At 40.5% G+C, this 17,917-nt stretch overlaps 1 protein-coding gene across 2 annotated transcripts in view; it reads left to right on the forward strand.

Moving 5' to 3' along the window:
• The window catches only part of nup93 (nucleoporin 93), a 29,667-nt gene that overhangs the window by 5,419 nt on the left and 6,331 nt on the right, over positions 1 to 17,917 (forward strand). Inside the window, exons 1-10 of one of the 2 annotated variants that reach the window (XM_075469347.1) lie at positions 4,930 to 5,244; positions 9,323 to 9,385; positions 11,768 to 11,896; positions 12,857 to 12,931; positions 13,767 to 13,859; positions 14,658 to 14,797; positions 14,934 to 15,066; positions 15,411 to 15,568; positions 15,695 to 15,860; positions 16,038 to 16,131. In XM_075469347.1, coding sequence (XP_075325462.1) covers positions 11,804 to 11,896; positions 12,857 to 12,931; positions 13,767 to 13,859; positions 14,658 to 14,797; positions 14,934 to 15,066; positions 15,411 to 15,568; positions 15,695 to 15,860; positions 16,038 to 16,131 — 952 coding nt within the window. In that variant the 5' untranslated portion in view covers positions 4,930 to 5,244; positions 9,323 to 9,385; positions 11,768 to 11,803. Of the gene's footprint in view, positions 1 to 4,929; positions 5,245 to 9,322; positions 9,386 to 11,767; positions 11,897 to 12,856; positions 12,932 to 13,766; positions 13,860 to 14,657; positions 14,798 to 14,933; positions 15,067 to 15,410; positions 15,569 to 15,694; positions 15,861 to 16,037; positions 16,132 to 17,917 lie in introns of those variants that run through there. The other variant, XM_075469346.1, reaches the window with a different exon arrangement.

The following is a 17,917-nucleotide window of genomic DNA, read 5'->3' on the forward strand; positions in this document are numbered from 1 at the left end:
AAAATAAGCTAAATCCATAGCATGCTTAAGTTTTTTTGGCTTGCAATGCGTTTGAATATTAGAATATTTGTATTTAGCTTAAGTAAGAATGTTCTAGTGCTTTAATGACTGTGGAGGTAAATGTAAATCTCATAATGAAAATTTCTTAGTCAAAACAAATGGAAAAAGTAAAACATACTTTTGATACTTTTCTAATTACTCTCAGTATATTAAAACTAGCTGGCCAGGCAGTAGTGATTAGTCATTTAATAGGCTTTCTAATACCGCATAGGTAGGGAATAATCTTTTAATGAAGATCCTGAAATCATTTGTACAGTATTGGCTACAATTCCAAATTGTGAGTAATTGTGAGTCTAATCTAACTGCTTGTGTTTGGCTCAATGACAAGGAGCCAAAAAATAAATCAGACTAAGATGCTCATTCAGCCAGAATTAACCAAACAACTAGGAAATTCAGTTTAAAAGGGAGGACTGATCCAAGTTCTGCACTGTAGCCTGCATTCCCCCCCCTACAGATCTCTATTAAACATCCTGCTGGGAAAGTCTGAGTCACTTAACGATATCAAGTACGCCGTGGAAAAAAGAAAAGAGGACATTTTGTGCTGAAATAAGACAGTAGCTACATTAAAGGAAAACAGTGATGCTTCATATAAAAACAAAACATGTTACAGAATTATTAACGCACCTGCCTCCAAAATGGGTCATATTAGATAATGTTGTAATTGTGGAATGTTAGATATAAAAGGTAACTAAAGTGCTGATTCATACTGATGGATGCCAGTAACCAGATAAAAAAATATTCTGGCTTTTCATCTATAAAAGATGTGAAAATGCAGATCTGGTGTTACAAAATTAAATTCAGCAACAATAGACACAAGTGATTGTGGTGTTTGTGTAATAGAGAACAGAGTTTTTCTTGGACTGTAAAGAAGACAATCTGAATTCATACAGTTTAAAGAATGTGTTGGAATGAGTGGAGATGCACTTCTCCTTCATTTTGACCAGGACAAATTCACTTCCGCTCTCAAATCGAACCGTCTCCTTTGCTCCACACTGAATTCAATTTAACCAAACTGTCCGTCTGTCCATCACTCCATCCATCTATCCACCTTCCAAACCACTTAGTCCATGTCCGGTTGTGGAAGCAGCAAGAAGAAAAGAAGCCCAGGCCTCCCTGCTTGTAACAACTCACTCTTGCTCCTCCTGGGGCTTCCCCAGATGCTCTTATGGCAGCTGGGAAGTAAAAATCTCTTGAGTCAGTCCAAAGTTGACACTGGGGCAACTGATGGTCTGGTTAGACTAAAGGAAAAAAGGAGGCGCCCTGGAGGCATTTTCTTCTGGTGCCCAAACTATCACAACTGGCTTCTGTCAGTGATGAGGAGCAGCAGGGTTTCTGTGAACTCCTCTTGAACTTACAAATTTGCTGTGACTCAGAGCCCAGTCTTGCTGCAAAAACAATTTATTTCAGCCACTTGATTTTGGGATCTTGATCTGTTGCTCGTCATCCTGAGTTCATTAGTTATTGGTGAAGGTAAATTAAGAGTTGTGTCTAATGGCTCTGCTCCTTCTTTACCACTAAGGTATGTGACAGCTACTACAATACTGCACAACCTGCTGTCAACCTGTAGTTGACCTCAAGACTCGTTTTCCCTTTACTCTTGATCAAGGACACATAAAAAATATTTAAGCTGCTCTATCTGAGGTAAACTCCTCTCCAGTCACCTAAACGAACCATGCAATCTTTTTGCAACTATGGCCTCAGATTTCAAGATGCTGATTTGCAGTCTAGCAGCACCGCTCCCTGCTGTGAACCTCTCAGATGAGAGCTCGAACGTCTTCTGTTATTGTACCAGAAGGGCGACGTCATCTGCAAAAAGCAGAGACATGACCTCCCTGTATCTGTGCTAGATGCCTTCCTCAGCATTGGCTACTCTTTGAAGTACTGTCCATGTACATGAGGAACAGGAGTTGAGGCGAGATGCAGCCTTGATGAAGTCCGACGCCCACACATTGCAGGTCAGACTGAATGCAGGGCATGCAAACGCAGCTTTCACTCGCAGTACACAGCGGCCTAACGGTAGACAGAAGTAACCGCAGTTCTGATTAAACATTGACTTGGAAAGTTAATGAGTCTCTTCAGTATCTATTTTGGAAATATTGTTTTTGTGCTTTTAACTTTATGTGTGAAACACCTGAAAAGAAGTGAAGCTACAGTGAGTGTAATGACAACAACTAAGGTTAGTGACAGAGAAATGTTTGATGTGGATATTGAAACCTCAACACAGGTTATTTGCAGTTTGAAACCATTGCTATCTATTCATAATAATGTTGAATTAATACTTCTTTAAGCTAAGCAATTTTATATTATATTTCCCAATCTTATTATAGCATTTTTTGAATTTTTCTCTTGAATCAGTTATTTGAAACTCATATTTGTTGACCCCTATTGTCCACATTTAACTTTGGTGTACGTCACATTCTAGGGTGATATTTCTGTGACAATAAAAACAGTCAACCATGATTTAATAGGGTAAATATTAGAGTGCATGAGACATAGAGCCTCTATTCACTGTGCATCTGTCATATCTGGATGAAAACTGATCCGCTTAATAAGGCTTTGGGACCAGCATTGATGCAGCTTATCAGATCGGCGTACCCCCTCCTAACATGCACAGTGTCTTAACTCTGCCTCAGTCTGTAGTGTCTGGTTTAATTTTGGTGTAAATCATGGATGCCTTTGTGATTGAGGAGTTTGAGGTTGATAGACGGGGCACAAAAGAAATGCAAACACGCAGCTTTAATTTATGAATGTATGTATGTTTGCGCATGAGTGAGCTGATGCATGCCTCCACAGCTTGTGTGTGGAACGCACAAACACATGCATTCAGTGGGAAATGGTGTGTGAATGATGTGTCTGTATGTATGGTTGAGTGCAATTTAGAGAGGATGATTATAGGAGGCTAGATTTAGACTTTCATGAATGTAGGAACTATGACTAGTGTACAGACATTATTTAGGACCACTCCCACAATGGGCTAGTTATTTAAATCTGATCATATCGGGCTGGAAATATTGTGTGAGGTCGAATTAGTCTGTTGGTGTAATGAGGATTAAATATTCAAGATTTTTTTAGTGTTTGTACAGTGAACACTTAAGATAATGTTGATAGAAGATAATTCCCCAGCCACAGGAACAGTACACAATTATATTCTAATAACCGTACGAAATGATTAGGAAGTTATAATCCTACACATTTTACAGGGTTGTTAAATACATTAATACGTGCAAAATGTGTTAACAGCAGTAGTTACAACAGCCTATTCATCAAGAAGTAATCAAATGGAAATGCATAGTATTTTATTATTTGGTTAATTTATTGGTAGTCTTTGTTTTTTTAAATTTATTATTTCAGATGAAACAAAACACGGCATTTCATAAACATCTTTTATTTAGGAAGATTAGAGTTAAAAAAAAAACAAATGTGCAGAAAAAGGGCTAGTTGTTATACTTATTTCCTATTATGAAATATGATGCACACACCCTAACCTAATGCCACATAACAAATAAATGAACAGTTTTGCTGGTAGCTGAGTTGGAAGTTAAATGTCTTGATCTTTCCGTGTGCCATTTGTACTTTATGTTGGTTTTGAACCTCTGTGAGTCTTTCTATGTTATCTGTTGTTGTGTCATATGTGTAGAGAGATGAATGCAGGACGATTGCAATCAGAAATATGAGAGAACACGGAAGCGTGAAAATGTGAAAAAGGGGAAGGAGATTTTATGAGATGAACAGAAAAATGAAACCGTAGAAGAGCGGAGAGCAGCGCCGGTAGAAAAATGGCGACTGACTACATTTTTTTTTCCACCTTCATGTCCTCATCTCACTTTTCATCTTGCTCTACCCGTCATTGTTTCTCCCCTTTTCCTAACCTCTCTTTCAACTCCTGCTTAATCTCCCTTTTTCTTTTACATTACCATATTTGCTGTCTTTCCTCCCTCTGCAATTCTCTCCCCTCTTTCTATTCTTCTGCCTACCCAGCCTCTTACTTACACAGATATCTCTCAGCATTAATGGCTTGCATTTGGCAGATGCAGTTGGCTAAGCCCAGAGCATCTGCTGAGATAAATGAACACTCCTGACATAGCTTCACAGGATAAGCGTGTGTGTGTTCTGTGCACAGGCTCCTGTGGTGTGTTTGCATGTCTGTATCTGTGTCGGTTACTATCGATCGCAGCCATATACAGCGTGTGCCTGTGCTTATGAGTGAACGTGTATGTGTGTAGCGTACATTTGTCTGCACGTGGCTGCAGGCGTCCTCGTCTCAGTTGGCCTGCACATAAAAATGCAGCTATATGATGCGTGTCGTTGAGTGCACAAAACTTCAAGTGGAGGTGTGTGCATGATGTGGCTGCTTTGTGTGTGTGTGTGTGCCATAATTGTCAGCCTTCATATAGGAATGCCCTACACCCTCCACCCTCCCATATGTGCCTCCCAAACCCTTCATTAACTAAACATGACCCTTAAGAGCATGATTAGCCTCATTTCAAGACAGGATGTCGGAAGCCATCATCCGAGGGGGAAAAAAATCCATTACTATAATTGCATTGAGCTGAGGGAGGGAGGAGAAAAGGATAGAAGAAAGGAAGGATACATAGATGGATAAAAAAAGGAAGAAAATGATTGGGACTAAGGGAGGGGGGAGGCAGAGGGCTGTCGGAGTCGCAAGACTGAAGTGAAGCAAGGAGAGTAAGGGAGAGGGAGAGAGGATGGAGAATGACGGCTGAGAATAGGGGGGGTGGTGACGATTGATGGTATGAACGGATATTCTATATGAATCTATACTTCCTTCTCATGGATTCCCCCCATGTCTGAACTCTCAGTTGGTACAGCCCTCCGACAATAAAACCACCTCCAGTTAGTCTTGATGTGGCACTTTCACTCGGTTTTTCGGCTTGCACGCAAGAGTCTCTGGCCTGCCGTCGAATGAGGGGAGGCTGCAAGCCGACCGCCATGCCGGCTCCACAGGGCACAGGGAACACGCCCCAGCATGGCGGCCTCTGCCACTGCCCTGGCATAGGGAGGCAGTTGGATGGAGAGGCAGGAGGGCGACGCAGGTCTCCTAGACTGTCAGAGTCCAGATACTTGGTTGCTGACAAGGAGATTTTTTTAAAACTTTTTTTTTTTTTTTTTGTAAGCTCATCCGTCTGTCAGTCTGCCACGCAGGCATGAAGACTCTCTGCATGAGTGAGTATCACTCACATGTCTGTCATACTTTTCTGTCACCTGTCTGTCTTACTTGAACGCTTATCTTACGATGCCACATTGGTTGTGGACATTTATTATTTATGCCAGTTAAAAATTATTATTAGAACATTATTCTGATTATCCTGAATGAATTTATATGTGAAGATTTGATATGTCGTGATTGTTTTCTGTAAGGAATATTTGCTACGCAGGAAGTGAAAGATCGAAGGGTGGGGTTTCTCTTACACATATACACTCACTTGGGCAGTGGTCAGTTTACTGTGTCATGCCAGATACCTCCTACTTTTGCATTCACAATGACTTGCAAAGCTAGCAGGGCTCCTTCCCTTTACCTTTTAACTACTTTGTGGCTTTATCCTACTTCAAGATTCCAAGAGAGCAGTCTCCGAATGATGCTCTAATATCCCTGAAAATATAAAAAAAATTGCTTGGATTCAGGTATGGGTGTTATGGGAGTATATTGACAAAGGGAAAGAGTGTAAGCACAGAAAAGGAGTGTATGAATACATTTTCACATGGACATAAAAAAGAAAAATACTCGTTTTAAGGATCAGTTTTATGTAATTCTCATGAAAAACAGTGATGTTTGTATACTTGTCTTTAATTATGTGTCATTTTTCGTGATACCGAATATCGTAGAGAAAAAAATTGATGTTAAATGATATTTTCATTCATTTCTATCTTACGCTCCAGTTTAACATCTGCTAATCGCTTGTATTAACAATTATTTGTATTTTCTGAAATATCCAACATAAATTTATGTGGTTGTTCTTATTTCTGTAGAAGCTTCTGGGCTGTCTGGCCAGCAGGCTATAGGTTTTAACAGTGGGTTGCAGATCTCTCAGGATACACAATACAGGGGTGGGGCAACTAAACCGTACATCTATACCAATTGCCTAGCGTTGGATTGATCCCTGAGCGTGATGACCAAGCAGCCTTTACTGAAATATTTGGTATGAATGCTGAAACGTGACTGTAGAACATGACGCCTTTATTTTTACCTTTTGGGAATGCATGGAGGGATTGAAGCACTGGCAGTGTTTAGTCTGTGGGAAATGCTGGTGTCTCAGTCTGACAAATATGCCAAGTCTGTCAGCTGTTTAATACTATCCAAAAACACACTGCAACCGTGATCTTGACAACAAAAATTTAGTTATTTTGTGTTGGGAATTAATAAAACTGGTTATCTTCTTTGCTACCTTGAGGTAGAAACGATATCACTTTCCATGTCTGTAAAGTTCTGGTAATTCTAACGTGCCAGAAAGACATTTTCATTTCAACTGAGAAGTATTTGCTCGTCAGACAAATGGGAGTTTTGGCCACAGCTATTAGCCAAGTGGTCTGTATACATTTGGCACTAAAATTTGTGTATAGGCAGAGTCGTTGGCAATGCAAATGCAGCTGCCAATGGGCAACAAAATGACAGCACTGAAAAATCCTCGGCTTCCTTTTGGAGCAAAAATGCTGAGGCAACTTCCCAAAGGTCTAGTGCTTCCACTGGTTTATATGGTTTTGAAAAGAGCCGCTCCTCCCCACCTCCTGGCTTATTCTGCAAAAGATGTCAGTCTCCTCTCCCTTTCTCCAATTTACCGGAACGGTGAGAGCCATGACTAATACAGTCTCCTGATAGTAACATTAACCCCTTCTCTTCTCCTCCTCCTCCTCCTCCTTTCTTCTCTCTCCTCTCTTCTCCTCTCTTGTATTCTTTTCATATTTCCAGTGCAGCTCTCCAGTGAGTGTTGACCTGAGCTGCTCTTTGGTTTGAGTGGTTAAATATAGACCTATTCTCTGCCTCGCCAAAGAACAAGTGTGATGAAGAATAAAAGACAGAGGGACAGAGCAGGTGGAGGGGAGCTAAGGGTAATGGGAATTTATCAAAGGGGTTGATTTTTTTTAAAATTTTTATTATTATTTTTTATTATATACCAATAAAATAATGCTTTCACTTTCATACCACAATGTAAGGATGCATGACTGGTCTTGTCTTTCTTTGTTACGAAGAGCGCCATGTTATCTGCAAGATTCTCAGCTCGCAAGGTGGTGTCCTCTATGGCCAAACAAGATGACACACAAGTGCAGCACAAAACCAAATTTACCACCAGTAATTTTTTTAATTTTTTTTTTACATGAACTCAAACAACTGGAGCAATTGTGTTGCAGCAGAATGCATCTCTGTCCTATTTTCTGTAGTAGAGCACTCACTAGTGTGGGCAAAGAATTGTGTGACAAATCCTGCCTGTTGTACTTTGACTTCCTCTCCTTTCAGATGGCGGGGCATCTTCTTCTCGAGTCCTTTAGTGACACAGCAGAGTAACTGTGTTTGGACATAAAATGTTAATGCTGATCCTGTACAAGGCGCAAATCCCCTCATGATATCTTTAGAAAATAAAAGGCTCCTCTTTTGACAAATAGTATGCTGTTAGTCTGCTTTTAAGTGGAGAATTTGAGTGAAATAAAGACACAGAAGTCATAGACACTCCACCATATTTGCTTTATACATTCAGTCTCTGTTCACCAGTCTGCTACTGTAATAGTGGTGTGAGATGGACCAAACACAACAGATGGCTTTTCTGTGAAAATACCAGATGACATTAGCATGCATAAACACAATCGATCATTTATTCTAGTAATTTTCAGACTGAATGTCTAAATTCCATATTGATCAAGCGAGATCATATGTTGTTCTTTTTTAAGAATAAGTGTGAGCTTTTCACATATTTTCTAATGCAGTAATTAACAGTTACTCCGCATTTAACATTTCTTCAACAATGTTATTCATTCTAAGCGGGAACCTTTTGTGGTTCCAATTTACTCTCATTTTGTCAGTTCAGAGAGACGAGTGAAAGAGGATGAAAGGAACTCTGTGACAGACAGGTGAAGTCTGAGGGGCTCTGAAAGAAAAGACGAGGTAGAAATTAGACTGAAGTAGGCGCTGCAACATGGACGCACAAAGGACAAGAAATAAAAGGAGGAGAGGTAGCCAAGTGCACCCACACCCCTGCAGGGCAGTGCAGTCTTAGACTGGCTTTAGTGAATGATACGTCTCTAACCAGGTGCCTCTGGTTCAAGCAACAATGATGCCACAAGCTGCAGATGAAATGATAGTTTCCAAAACTGTCATCAGTAAATTAATATGCCTTTAACTGACAGGGGGAACAACCTTTCTCCAACTTAAGAGGCTACATGTCGGGGCTACACTGCCAATGATTATAAAAGACGCTGTGTAGTTGTTGTATAATACCGAGTGGCAGTACTGTGTTCTCCAATGTATAAATGCAAATTTGAACACAGCAGTTCGGGGTTGGGGTGTTGACCTTAAAGTCAGCAAAGCTCTCTAATATTCTACTGCAGGCTAAATGTCATAAACAAAGCTAAAACAATGCATCTTACACAGTTAACTCTTCTTTCTGCATAAAGAAAATAAATATTCTAGCTTCTTTTTTTTTTTCCCTTAAACACATTTTTGATAACATTAGTTTGATTTTTATTGATGCTTCTGAATATTAAAAAGAGATGCTTGTTTTTGGCTTTGACTCATTTGCTGCTCAGATGCTTTAATTTTTGTCCACACAATGCAACTCTGAACATATTTTAATGCTCTGCCCATAAATAATGTGTAAAGTTTGGCTGAATTTTGTCATGTTCTCACCTGTAAACTGTCTATTATGTTTTTTCACTCACACTGGATGGCTCATATCGTCTGTCATATCCATAAGATTATCATTCTCATGGAACAGGGTGCGTATTTTTACAGCAGCAGCCATCTTGAGTTTAAACCAAAATGGAGGCCATGCCGACTGCTGTTCCACAGCAGAATTGCCTGCAAAGAGCATGTACACCTCTGTATGCACTCTACATCCATACAAGATAGCAATTGTACTAAATAAGACTGACGAGGGCTGAATAAATAAGATGGAAAATTGAGAGGCAGCGACTGTCTCCAGAGGGGCGAATGATGGTGCACCAAACTGGTGGAGATAATATCTCTGATTTCCATCTCTGTCTCTTCTCCTTCCTTGTTTGTCTGACTCTCTGTCTGCCTCTGCCTCGTTCACAGGGGTTCTTGAAGAACGAGAGAGACAACGCCCTCCTGTCAGCCATCGAGGAGTCTCGCCGCAGGGTCAGTATCTGCCCAGTCTGATTACTGCTCGGCTCAAAAAAGAGCAACTTAATTTGATTCCTGCTGTGTGGGAAACCAGTTCAAGAGTACCTCTAGAGTCAGGAAGGCGTGTAAAGTCATTCTGTACATTCTGTACAGGCGGAAATGGATAAGTTAAAGAACCAAGGGCAGGATGCCGTTATCACTCAAAGATATTAGTGTTTCCTTGTTCAGTTTTACAAATTCCTGACTTTAACACTTGACCGTGTATGAAGATTAGCACTTCACTAGGGTGAACACTTTACAACCAAATTCTTAGGAGTTTACTCTTGCTGTGATCTGAAAGTCCTTCTAGTGTGAGCCTTTTGGGAATGGTTTTGAAATGGCCTCCCTGATGTGCAGAGTTAATAGGCCCCGAGTTTAATTAGCTGCCAGTCCCATTATCTCTCCGCTCCCTGAGAGAGAGAAAAAAGACGCCTGTGCAAGGGTGGAAAAACAAAAGCACTCAGGATTAAAAAGAAAGCAGATGTTCAATGTTCTCACAGATTTCTATCTGACTGGTTTAGCTCGCACATCACAGGAAATGTTAATCATAACTGAGTCTTTGGAGTATGCGTGCAGACGTTCCTCTCTCTGTTTTCATTTATTTAAAAACTGTCGATGATCTCTACTCGTCAAGATATGATACGAATGAAACATATTCTTGTTTTCTTGATGAGCCCTAATTGATCTGTGGGAATTTTAGATAGTGTATCATGGTTTTAAAGCTCAGAAAAGTTTAAAGCTTTGATTTTTGTGCCAAGTTAACACAGTAAAAGGTGGCTTCAGTCTAGATTCGTGTCTCCCAGAGCTGAAGATTCAATTATCTCGCGTTCTCATTATCTCACTTTAAATTCTCTGTGGAAGGTTAAAATAGACTGCACAATGTCCTGGTGGAGTACAGCAATCTTCACAGGGGTCTGCTGCTAAATCCGGTGTGTGTGTGTGTGTGTGTGTGTGTGTGTGTGTGTGTGTGTGTGTGTGTGTGTGTGTGTGTGTGTGTGTGTGTGTGTGTGTGTGTGTGTGTGTGTGTGTGTGTGTGTGTGTGTGTCTAAGACGGTTTAGTGTTTCATTATGCATGTGCATGTACTTTTACCATGACATTGGCTTGTGTCAGTGTGTAGGTTAAATGATAACAGGTTAATAAAACTGGCATATAAATTAGAGAGTTTTTACTCAAACTTCTTACAAAAATGGCTTCCCTCTTTGTGGTTCAAGTAACTGAAGGGGGACATATGGAGAAATAATTTATTTTATGTGCTTGAGAGCATATATTTGGGGGTCTGTATTGATTACCAATTCAAAAACTAATTTTGTCGTGGACTCCATTTCAGATTTACAAGGTTATCCAGCCCAGTTTCTCATTATATCCGTCAAGCTTCAACTTCAAATTATGCTTCATTTGCTTCATGTGCCTCTGAAGCGGGAAGTTTAAACTTTTTTTGGCTTTTAACATAAAATCTTATGACTAGTTATATAGTAACTGAGCTAATAACGCTCCAACAGCTTTTATACCCCAATAAGGAAATCTGACTTCAAATTGGTGTTTATTTATATTTTTTGTTTTAACAGCAGAAAGTTAGAATTTCTTATTTCCCATTCATCATTGAATGCATAAACAGCACGGGCTCGGTGGCAGACATTACAAAAACAAACTAAACCTAAAATATTGCTAAAATGCTTTAACAAAACACAATGGAATTAGGTTGTAATGATTTGGGCCATTCGACATGACTTACTAAGAGATTGTGCCTTAAAGAAGGCTCAGTAGCCTACCAGCTGTCAATGGTCTACCTGCAAACAAGGGAAATATAAGTATTTGAGTCAAATTTAAAGTATTTTTTTTGTTAATTTTGGTGTTTGTTCTGATCACTCAGGCCATTAACTGTATGCTACCTCATCCCATAATAAGGTCCCCAAAGAGTTATTAGGTACTACAGAACTACAGAGGTGTGGAGTGGAGTCAAATGGGTCACTCCACACCCTAAAATGATACTTGTAAGAAATATGAGTTGCTGCATTGTCTCTTTGTTATTTTGACCAAAGTAAGACTTCAGGAAATGGTGTCTAGCCTGTGAAAAAAAAGAGCATAATTTGTCTCTTTAAAGACGGCGTCTTTGCTGTGAGTTCCACAGCTTTGCGGCACCATACTTGGATTAATACTTGGATTCCACTCTTGTGCATGTACACTGGGGAAAGAACGGCGGTCTAATTAAATGGCTAAGTCGAGCTGTATTCGTAATGTACACGTAGCTGTTCTAAGTTTCCATTTGAGCTGGAGCCACCCAGCGTGTACGTCTGAACCTTTCTGCTGGGCTTAACTGAGTATCATTGGTTACCTGTTTCCCACCATCATATACTCAGACATTCCTGCTGGCTGAAGAGTACCATCGTGAGTCCATGTTGGTTCAGTGGGAGCAGGTGAAGCAGAGAGTGCTGCACACGCTACTCGGAGCCGGAGAAGATGCTCTGGACTTCAGCCAGGATGTGGAGGTAAGAGACACCCAACAGAGAGCTGGTTTAGGATGAAGGACCTCAGTTCAAAGGAGGATAACCAAAATTTAAAAAGAGAATATGCTGTCTCAGGTGGTTCGAGACCTCAAATATCAATATTTTGCTCAATGGGGATGCTGAATTTAATTTTCATGCTGCTTAGACTTTGGAATTTATGACTGAAATGTAAAATTGAACATGTTTTTTGTTAATTACACCATCAATCAGTTTATTTAGGTCGTATGATTCACTGCAGGAGCACCTCTTCTGTTTGGCATAATACACCATTAAAAATGTTTTCCTTACAGAAAAACTTAATTCCCTCTGTTTCAAGCTTTTATTTAAAAAAATACCTTTAAAGATCTGCAGGTCCAAACTCGGAGTGAATCCTGTCTGATATCTGTGCTTCAGTTTGTCGCCACAACATTTCATTAATAGTGATCTAATTTGAATTACTTTAGCTGTAAACTGTTTAAAAAGGATTTATTGAGTCACTCTAAAAGCATCCATTTTGTATCACACTTTCAACTTGGGCTGAATATGTCTACTTAATCTCAAATCTCTCAAATAGATTTCTTGACACTGTGTACGCCCACTCGTCTAAACTAACCAAAATAGCAGTTTCATCTAAGACTCACAGATGCTATTTTTGTTCTCACTCTAAGTAAAATAAGCCTTTCATCCTGCGTGTCATCCCATGGGAGACATCCCAGCATGCATTTGGCAAAAGCCACGTAAACTCGCTGATTGAGGTGACCTTCTACTTTGGCTGGAAAGATTCTCAAAATACATAATATTTAGCATGGGGAAGGATACATCAAAGATGCTACTGGCGCTGTAGACACAGCTGACGGCTCCTGCAGGACAGGACTGTCGTGCAGGCTGGTTGTGGCTTCAAAGTGCCATTTTACTGAGTGCAGTGCCCCTGCTGAGTCGTCTCTGCGCTCTTGTCTGTTACAGCCCAGCTTTGTGAGTGAAGTGACAGCTCCAGGACGGAGTGCGTTGGACAGTGTGGAGGTGGCCTATGGACGACAGGTGAGTCGGCATTAGTTGAATGATTTTAATGTCCATTAGAGCTGCAGATAAGGGCACAGAATTATTTTTATGACATTTTTGCTCTTTTTTTTTTTTACTTATTCGCAGAATGCTTACACAGATTGTTTGTAATTCGATATTATCCATATCCAACTAGTGTCAGTTGCGTCAGAATCACAGAATTATTGCATGTATTTGCCAGAGAAATACATTTGTTCAAAATAATTGTCTTTGACAATTTGGCCTTTTTCTGTGAGCACTCGGTGTTTCTGCTTCAGCACTTTAATTTAGTACTTTAGTAATTCTATAATAATTCTGGGGAATTAAATAAAAATCCATTTCTGTCGGTTTTGCTTGAACGCAGTTAGAGTCTGTGATGCCGTCAGCCAAATCATTTGGTTGAAACGAGGTCAAAACAGTCAGGAAATGGCAGATCAAAGATATTGATTCCTTGGGCTGTAGAGAGGGTAAACCTCTCCTCACCATCACTCGCCCTCATCCTGTCTGACCTTCTCTTTTCCACCCTGTTTTGCCTCTGATCTGCTGGATGACTCGGTGCTTTCTTTCCGACCATGTGTCGACACATCGCATGCGGCGTCATTTGTCTGATTTTCGTCATCTTCTTTGATGACCTCCTGAACGTTTTGATTCTTTTTGTGCTATTTTTCATTGTGAATCATTTCACTCGGTGGACATAGGATTTGCTGTTACCTTTGAAGCTGAGGACTGAGATGGAGCCTCGAAAACTGAGCATTTAGCAGTTTGGGTCGTCGCTTCAGTCACTTCAAATTATTGATATTTTTCTTATTTTTTTCATCACCTCTGCCTCCTTTAGATCTACATTTTCAACGAGAAGATAGTGAACGGGCACATTCAGCCTAATCTGGGAGATTTATGTGCTTCAGTAGCAGAAAGTCTCGATGATAAGGTAAGAACATTGATCTGTCACGTCTGCTGTCACCATAAAGTTAGTGTCATATGTAGCACTTCTTTCTCTTTACACAGGCAGGAAAAACCTTAAAAGTTTGTACTTTTAGGAGTCTTTTTCAAAAACCATTTAATGAAAAGCTTGACATTTATTTTTCTTGTCTGTAATAAAACTGAAAGCTGTCAGAGGAATCATCATGACTCCATGTGACGCTAAGCTACACAAACCTGCATTTCTGTAGCTGTTGGCACAATGTAATGTGAGACACAGTTTGGTCCTGGGTTTTTTGTAAAGTCCTGGTAAAAAGATGAAGCAGTCTTTCCGGGCTTGAATTTTAGTTGTCTGCTTCAAATAGCAACACGTGACTTTTGTCTTATGGATGTTATGAGAAGGGAATGTCTGCACTATTTCAGAAATACACCATTAAGCTAAATATTTTCACTCTTTTGGTTGGAGCAGGCATGTGCAAAGCCATCTTTTACAAAACAGTTGATGATAGAGATGTACATTTATACATGCAGGAAAGCAGTTGATAATACAGTTACAACTGCATATTGGCAAGTTTATTTTTCCTTGACACTTGAAATCCAACACAATACAGTAGATTGGAAATTAGAATTAAAATTGGAAAAAAAAATCGGATTATCGTGAATGAAAATGACTTTTTCCCCATACACTAATTAAAGCATAGTCTTATATGTTGTGCTTGATCATGAAACTTATATATTTGGTCTTTAATAAGTTGGGGAAACCATATGGGAGCTTGTCAATCAACACGTCACACTCTCTGCCCTTCAGAACGTATCAGACTTGTGGCTGATGGTGAAGCAGATGACAGACGTGTTGCTGGTTCCAGCCAAAGACACCATAAAGAGTCGCACCTCAGTTGAAATGCAAATGGCCTTCGTACGTCAGGCGCTCAACTTCCTTGAGAACAGGTAACCGGGCCTCAGGTCTCCCAATGACTTCTCTGTATATCCGATATTTGTGTTTACGAAACAAAATTGAAAGCTGTCGTCTGAAATTAACGTGAAGTTGGTCAAGTTTTGCTAAACTGTGCCTCCTCGTTTGCAGCTATAAGAACTACACCATGGTGACCGTCTTTGGGAACCTCCATCAGGCCCAACTTGGAGGTGTGCCTGGAACATACCAACTAGTGCGCAGTTTCCTTAACATCAAACTACCCGGGCCCCTACCTGGCATGCAGGTAACACACACTCACTCAGTGGTAAAAGACAACATGAACTTGATTAGTTATTCAGAAAATGGAAAAACTGGATGAGTTTTTGAGATGAGATCCCATCTTTTAGATTTAAGCCTTGTGTTGGCGTTCATTTCCAAAAATGACTTGGATCAGAACCCCAGCCTCCATTAGGGACACAATCGGGGTCTAAATAAAACATACATACATTCTTATTGCATGCATACTTACATGCAATCACAAAACGTTGGACGTACCCTAACTGCTTTCAATGGTGCATTATGGGGGCAGAATCCTCATTTAAATATCAGTTAAATATGTGACTATTATATTAAATGTGTTTGCAATAGGATGGTGAGATAGAGGGCCACCCAGTGTGGGCAGTGATCTACTACTGTCTGCGGTGTGGGGATCTGAATGCAGCCATGCAGGTGGTGAACAGAGTGCAGTATCAGCTGGGAGACTTCAAGACCTGGTTTCAGGAGTACATGAACAGCCCTGATAGACGGTGAGAACACCTCCGATTAGTTTGTCTTTATTTGTGCACGCTGAAATGCCAGCCCAAGCAGCATGTGGTCACAGCGGTGTTTACTCGCATATATCTATTTAATATCTGCCTCCTTCATCCCTTTAGCCTTTCCCCGACTTCAGAGAACAAACTCCGTCTTCACTACCGCAGAGTGCTGAGGAACAGCGCTGACCCATACAAGAGAGCCGTCTACTGCTTGATCGGAAAGTGTGACATCAATGATAACCACGGAGAGGTGGCAGACAAAACTGAAGACTACCTCTGGCTGAAGGTACTCCATACTTCATCTGCTGTTTTTCTGTTTCTTTTTGTGTTATTTCTAGCTGGAGCAGAAGTTGGTCTTTTTTCACTGTTTAGAGATCAACCTTTAATTGTATAACTCTTTGCGTTCCTTCTTGCTCTGGTGAATATTCACAGTCTTATAGTTTGTCATGTTTTGTCCCTGCAGCTGAACCAGGTGTGCTTTGATGATGACGGCAGCAGCTCTCCTCAGGACAGGCTCACTCTGCCACAGTTACAGAAACAACTGCTAGAAGACTATGGTATGGAACTGCTCTTCTGTTCCAGCCCTAAAAATGGCTACAAACATATCAATTGAAACTCCTTGAAAGATATGAATTGCTAATTTGTTCCCCACCTACCTCTTTTCGTGCTATGTCTGGGCTTTACTGGACTTTGTTCTACTCATTTCCTCACATGCTATTTATTGTTGTAAGGCTTTAATTCCTAAACTCCCAACATGCTACATAGCACACTCACAAATTCCAGAAGTGTTCGGATGTTGTTATGAATTCGCAGACAATGTTTTTAAAGATAAAAGCTGAGCGTGTGTTTAGACACATTCACGCAAATGTAAGTTTGTCGCAACAATTCACGAGAAGACAAATAACTTAAAGAGGAACGAGAAGAGCAAAGCAGCAGGCTGTGTCTAAAGTGAAATTCTGCATTGTTAATTCTCATTTAAAACTTTTCTTTGGGTAACTTTCCGTGTGCCTGAACAGAGAAATTCAGGATGCTCATGAATATTTTAACAGCACTGAGGCAAAAAGCTATGAATATTTCAACTTTGTTTCTGAACATTTGTGTTGCTTGCTTCATTTTGGTATAGTTTACAGCTTCAGATACTACAGTACCCGTGAACCTCAGCAGCCGTTGCTATGGACAACCAGCCAAGTGTGACTCAGAGATTTGTCATAGCAGGTTGGAACAAAAGTTCTCGTGTCTGCGGAATAATGGATTTTTCTCAGTTCACTAACTCATTTCTAAGCCCCATGCTATAGAAATAGCTACAGAACTGCTCGTCCTTTATAGGTCTTGAATTATCTTTTTATTTTTGGAACAGTCAGTCACCTGCCGCCAGCAGAAAAATGAAACAATACCCTCCCCTCCGTTTTTCGGTAGCCGTTATCAAATGGCTTCAGTTAACTGCTGGAAAGTAGGGGTAACAGAGTGGATAAAAGCAGGTCATATAATACAAACATGCCTCCTCTTGGCTGCATCCCACTGCGTCCTTAATCTCTCCCAAGAGTTGCATGTCCTTGATATCTCAGAGCAATGAATATTACAAAAAGGGACTGAGGGCACACTTTCAGATATTTCCTCCCTGAGGGCATTTCTTGGTGTTGGACATATTGTTGCACACAAAAGAAATTAATGGAAGTTGTTGCGTAAAGAGCTGAAAAAGAGTTTAAGAGAGTTGGTGAAAAGTGCCGTGGCCTGATGACATCCTTGCATATATCAGTGACCTTCTCATGCTTGAAACATCTCATAGCAGCTTTCTAAACTATAAGCAACATAAGTGAAGGCACAAACTATAAGACAGGCTTTGATTCTTCAACCAAAACAATTAAAAAAAACAACGCTTCCCACTTAAACAACCACACACCCTTAATGAAATAAAAAAGGAGTGTGTGTAGGAGCATTAGGCCTTCGCTCCTGGAGGCAGAAAAGAGCAGTTTTCTCCCGAGTGTTGCCCTCTCTATGGGGACGATGCTGCCTCGTTCAGATAAGACTGCTAACTGCGTCCCTGTCGGACTCTCGCTGCTCTGTGGGAAGTACGGCCTGAAGCCTCATTCTGTTTTCTCTCTGCTGCTTGGCTCTCTCGTATGTCTGGCGCAGTGTTCCTTGTTGTCCTCCATCTTGCTTCGCAGCGTGATATAAAGCCTAAAAACCTATCTTGGTTTCCCTCACATACTGCCAACTCTCACCAGCCTCATCCGTTCCGTTTCTCTGTCACTCATTTGCTGCATCCCCATCCTCCTTTTTTATTTCATCCCTCTTTCTCGTCACACATGCACAGTTGTCCCTTTTTCCTCCCACAGATTTTTG

Source organism: Odontesthes bonariensis, chromosome 7, assembly GCF_027942865.1.
Source record: "Odontesthes bonariensis isolate fOdoBon6 chromosome 7, fOdoBon6.hap1, whole genome shotgun sequence".
Lineage (NCBI taxonomy): Eukaryota > Metazoa > Chordata > Actinopteri > Atheriniformes > Atherinopsidae > Odontesthes > Odontesthes bonariensis.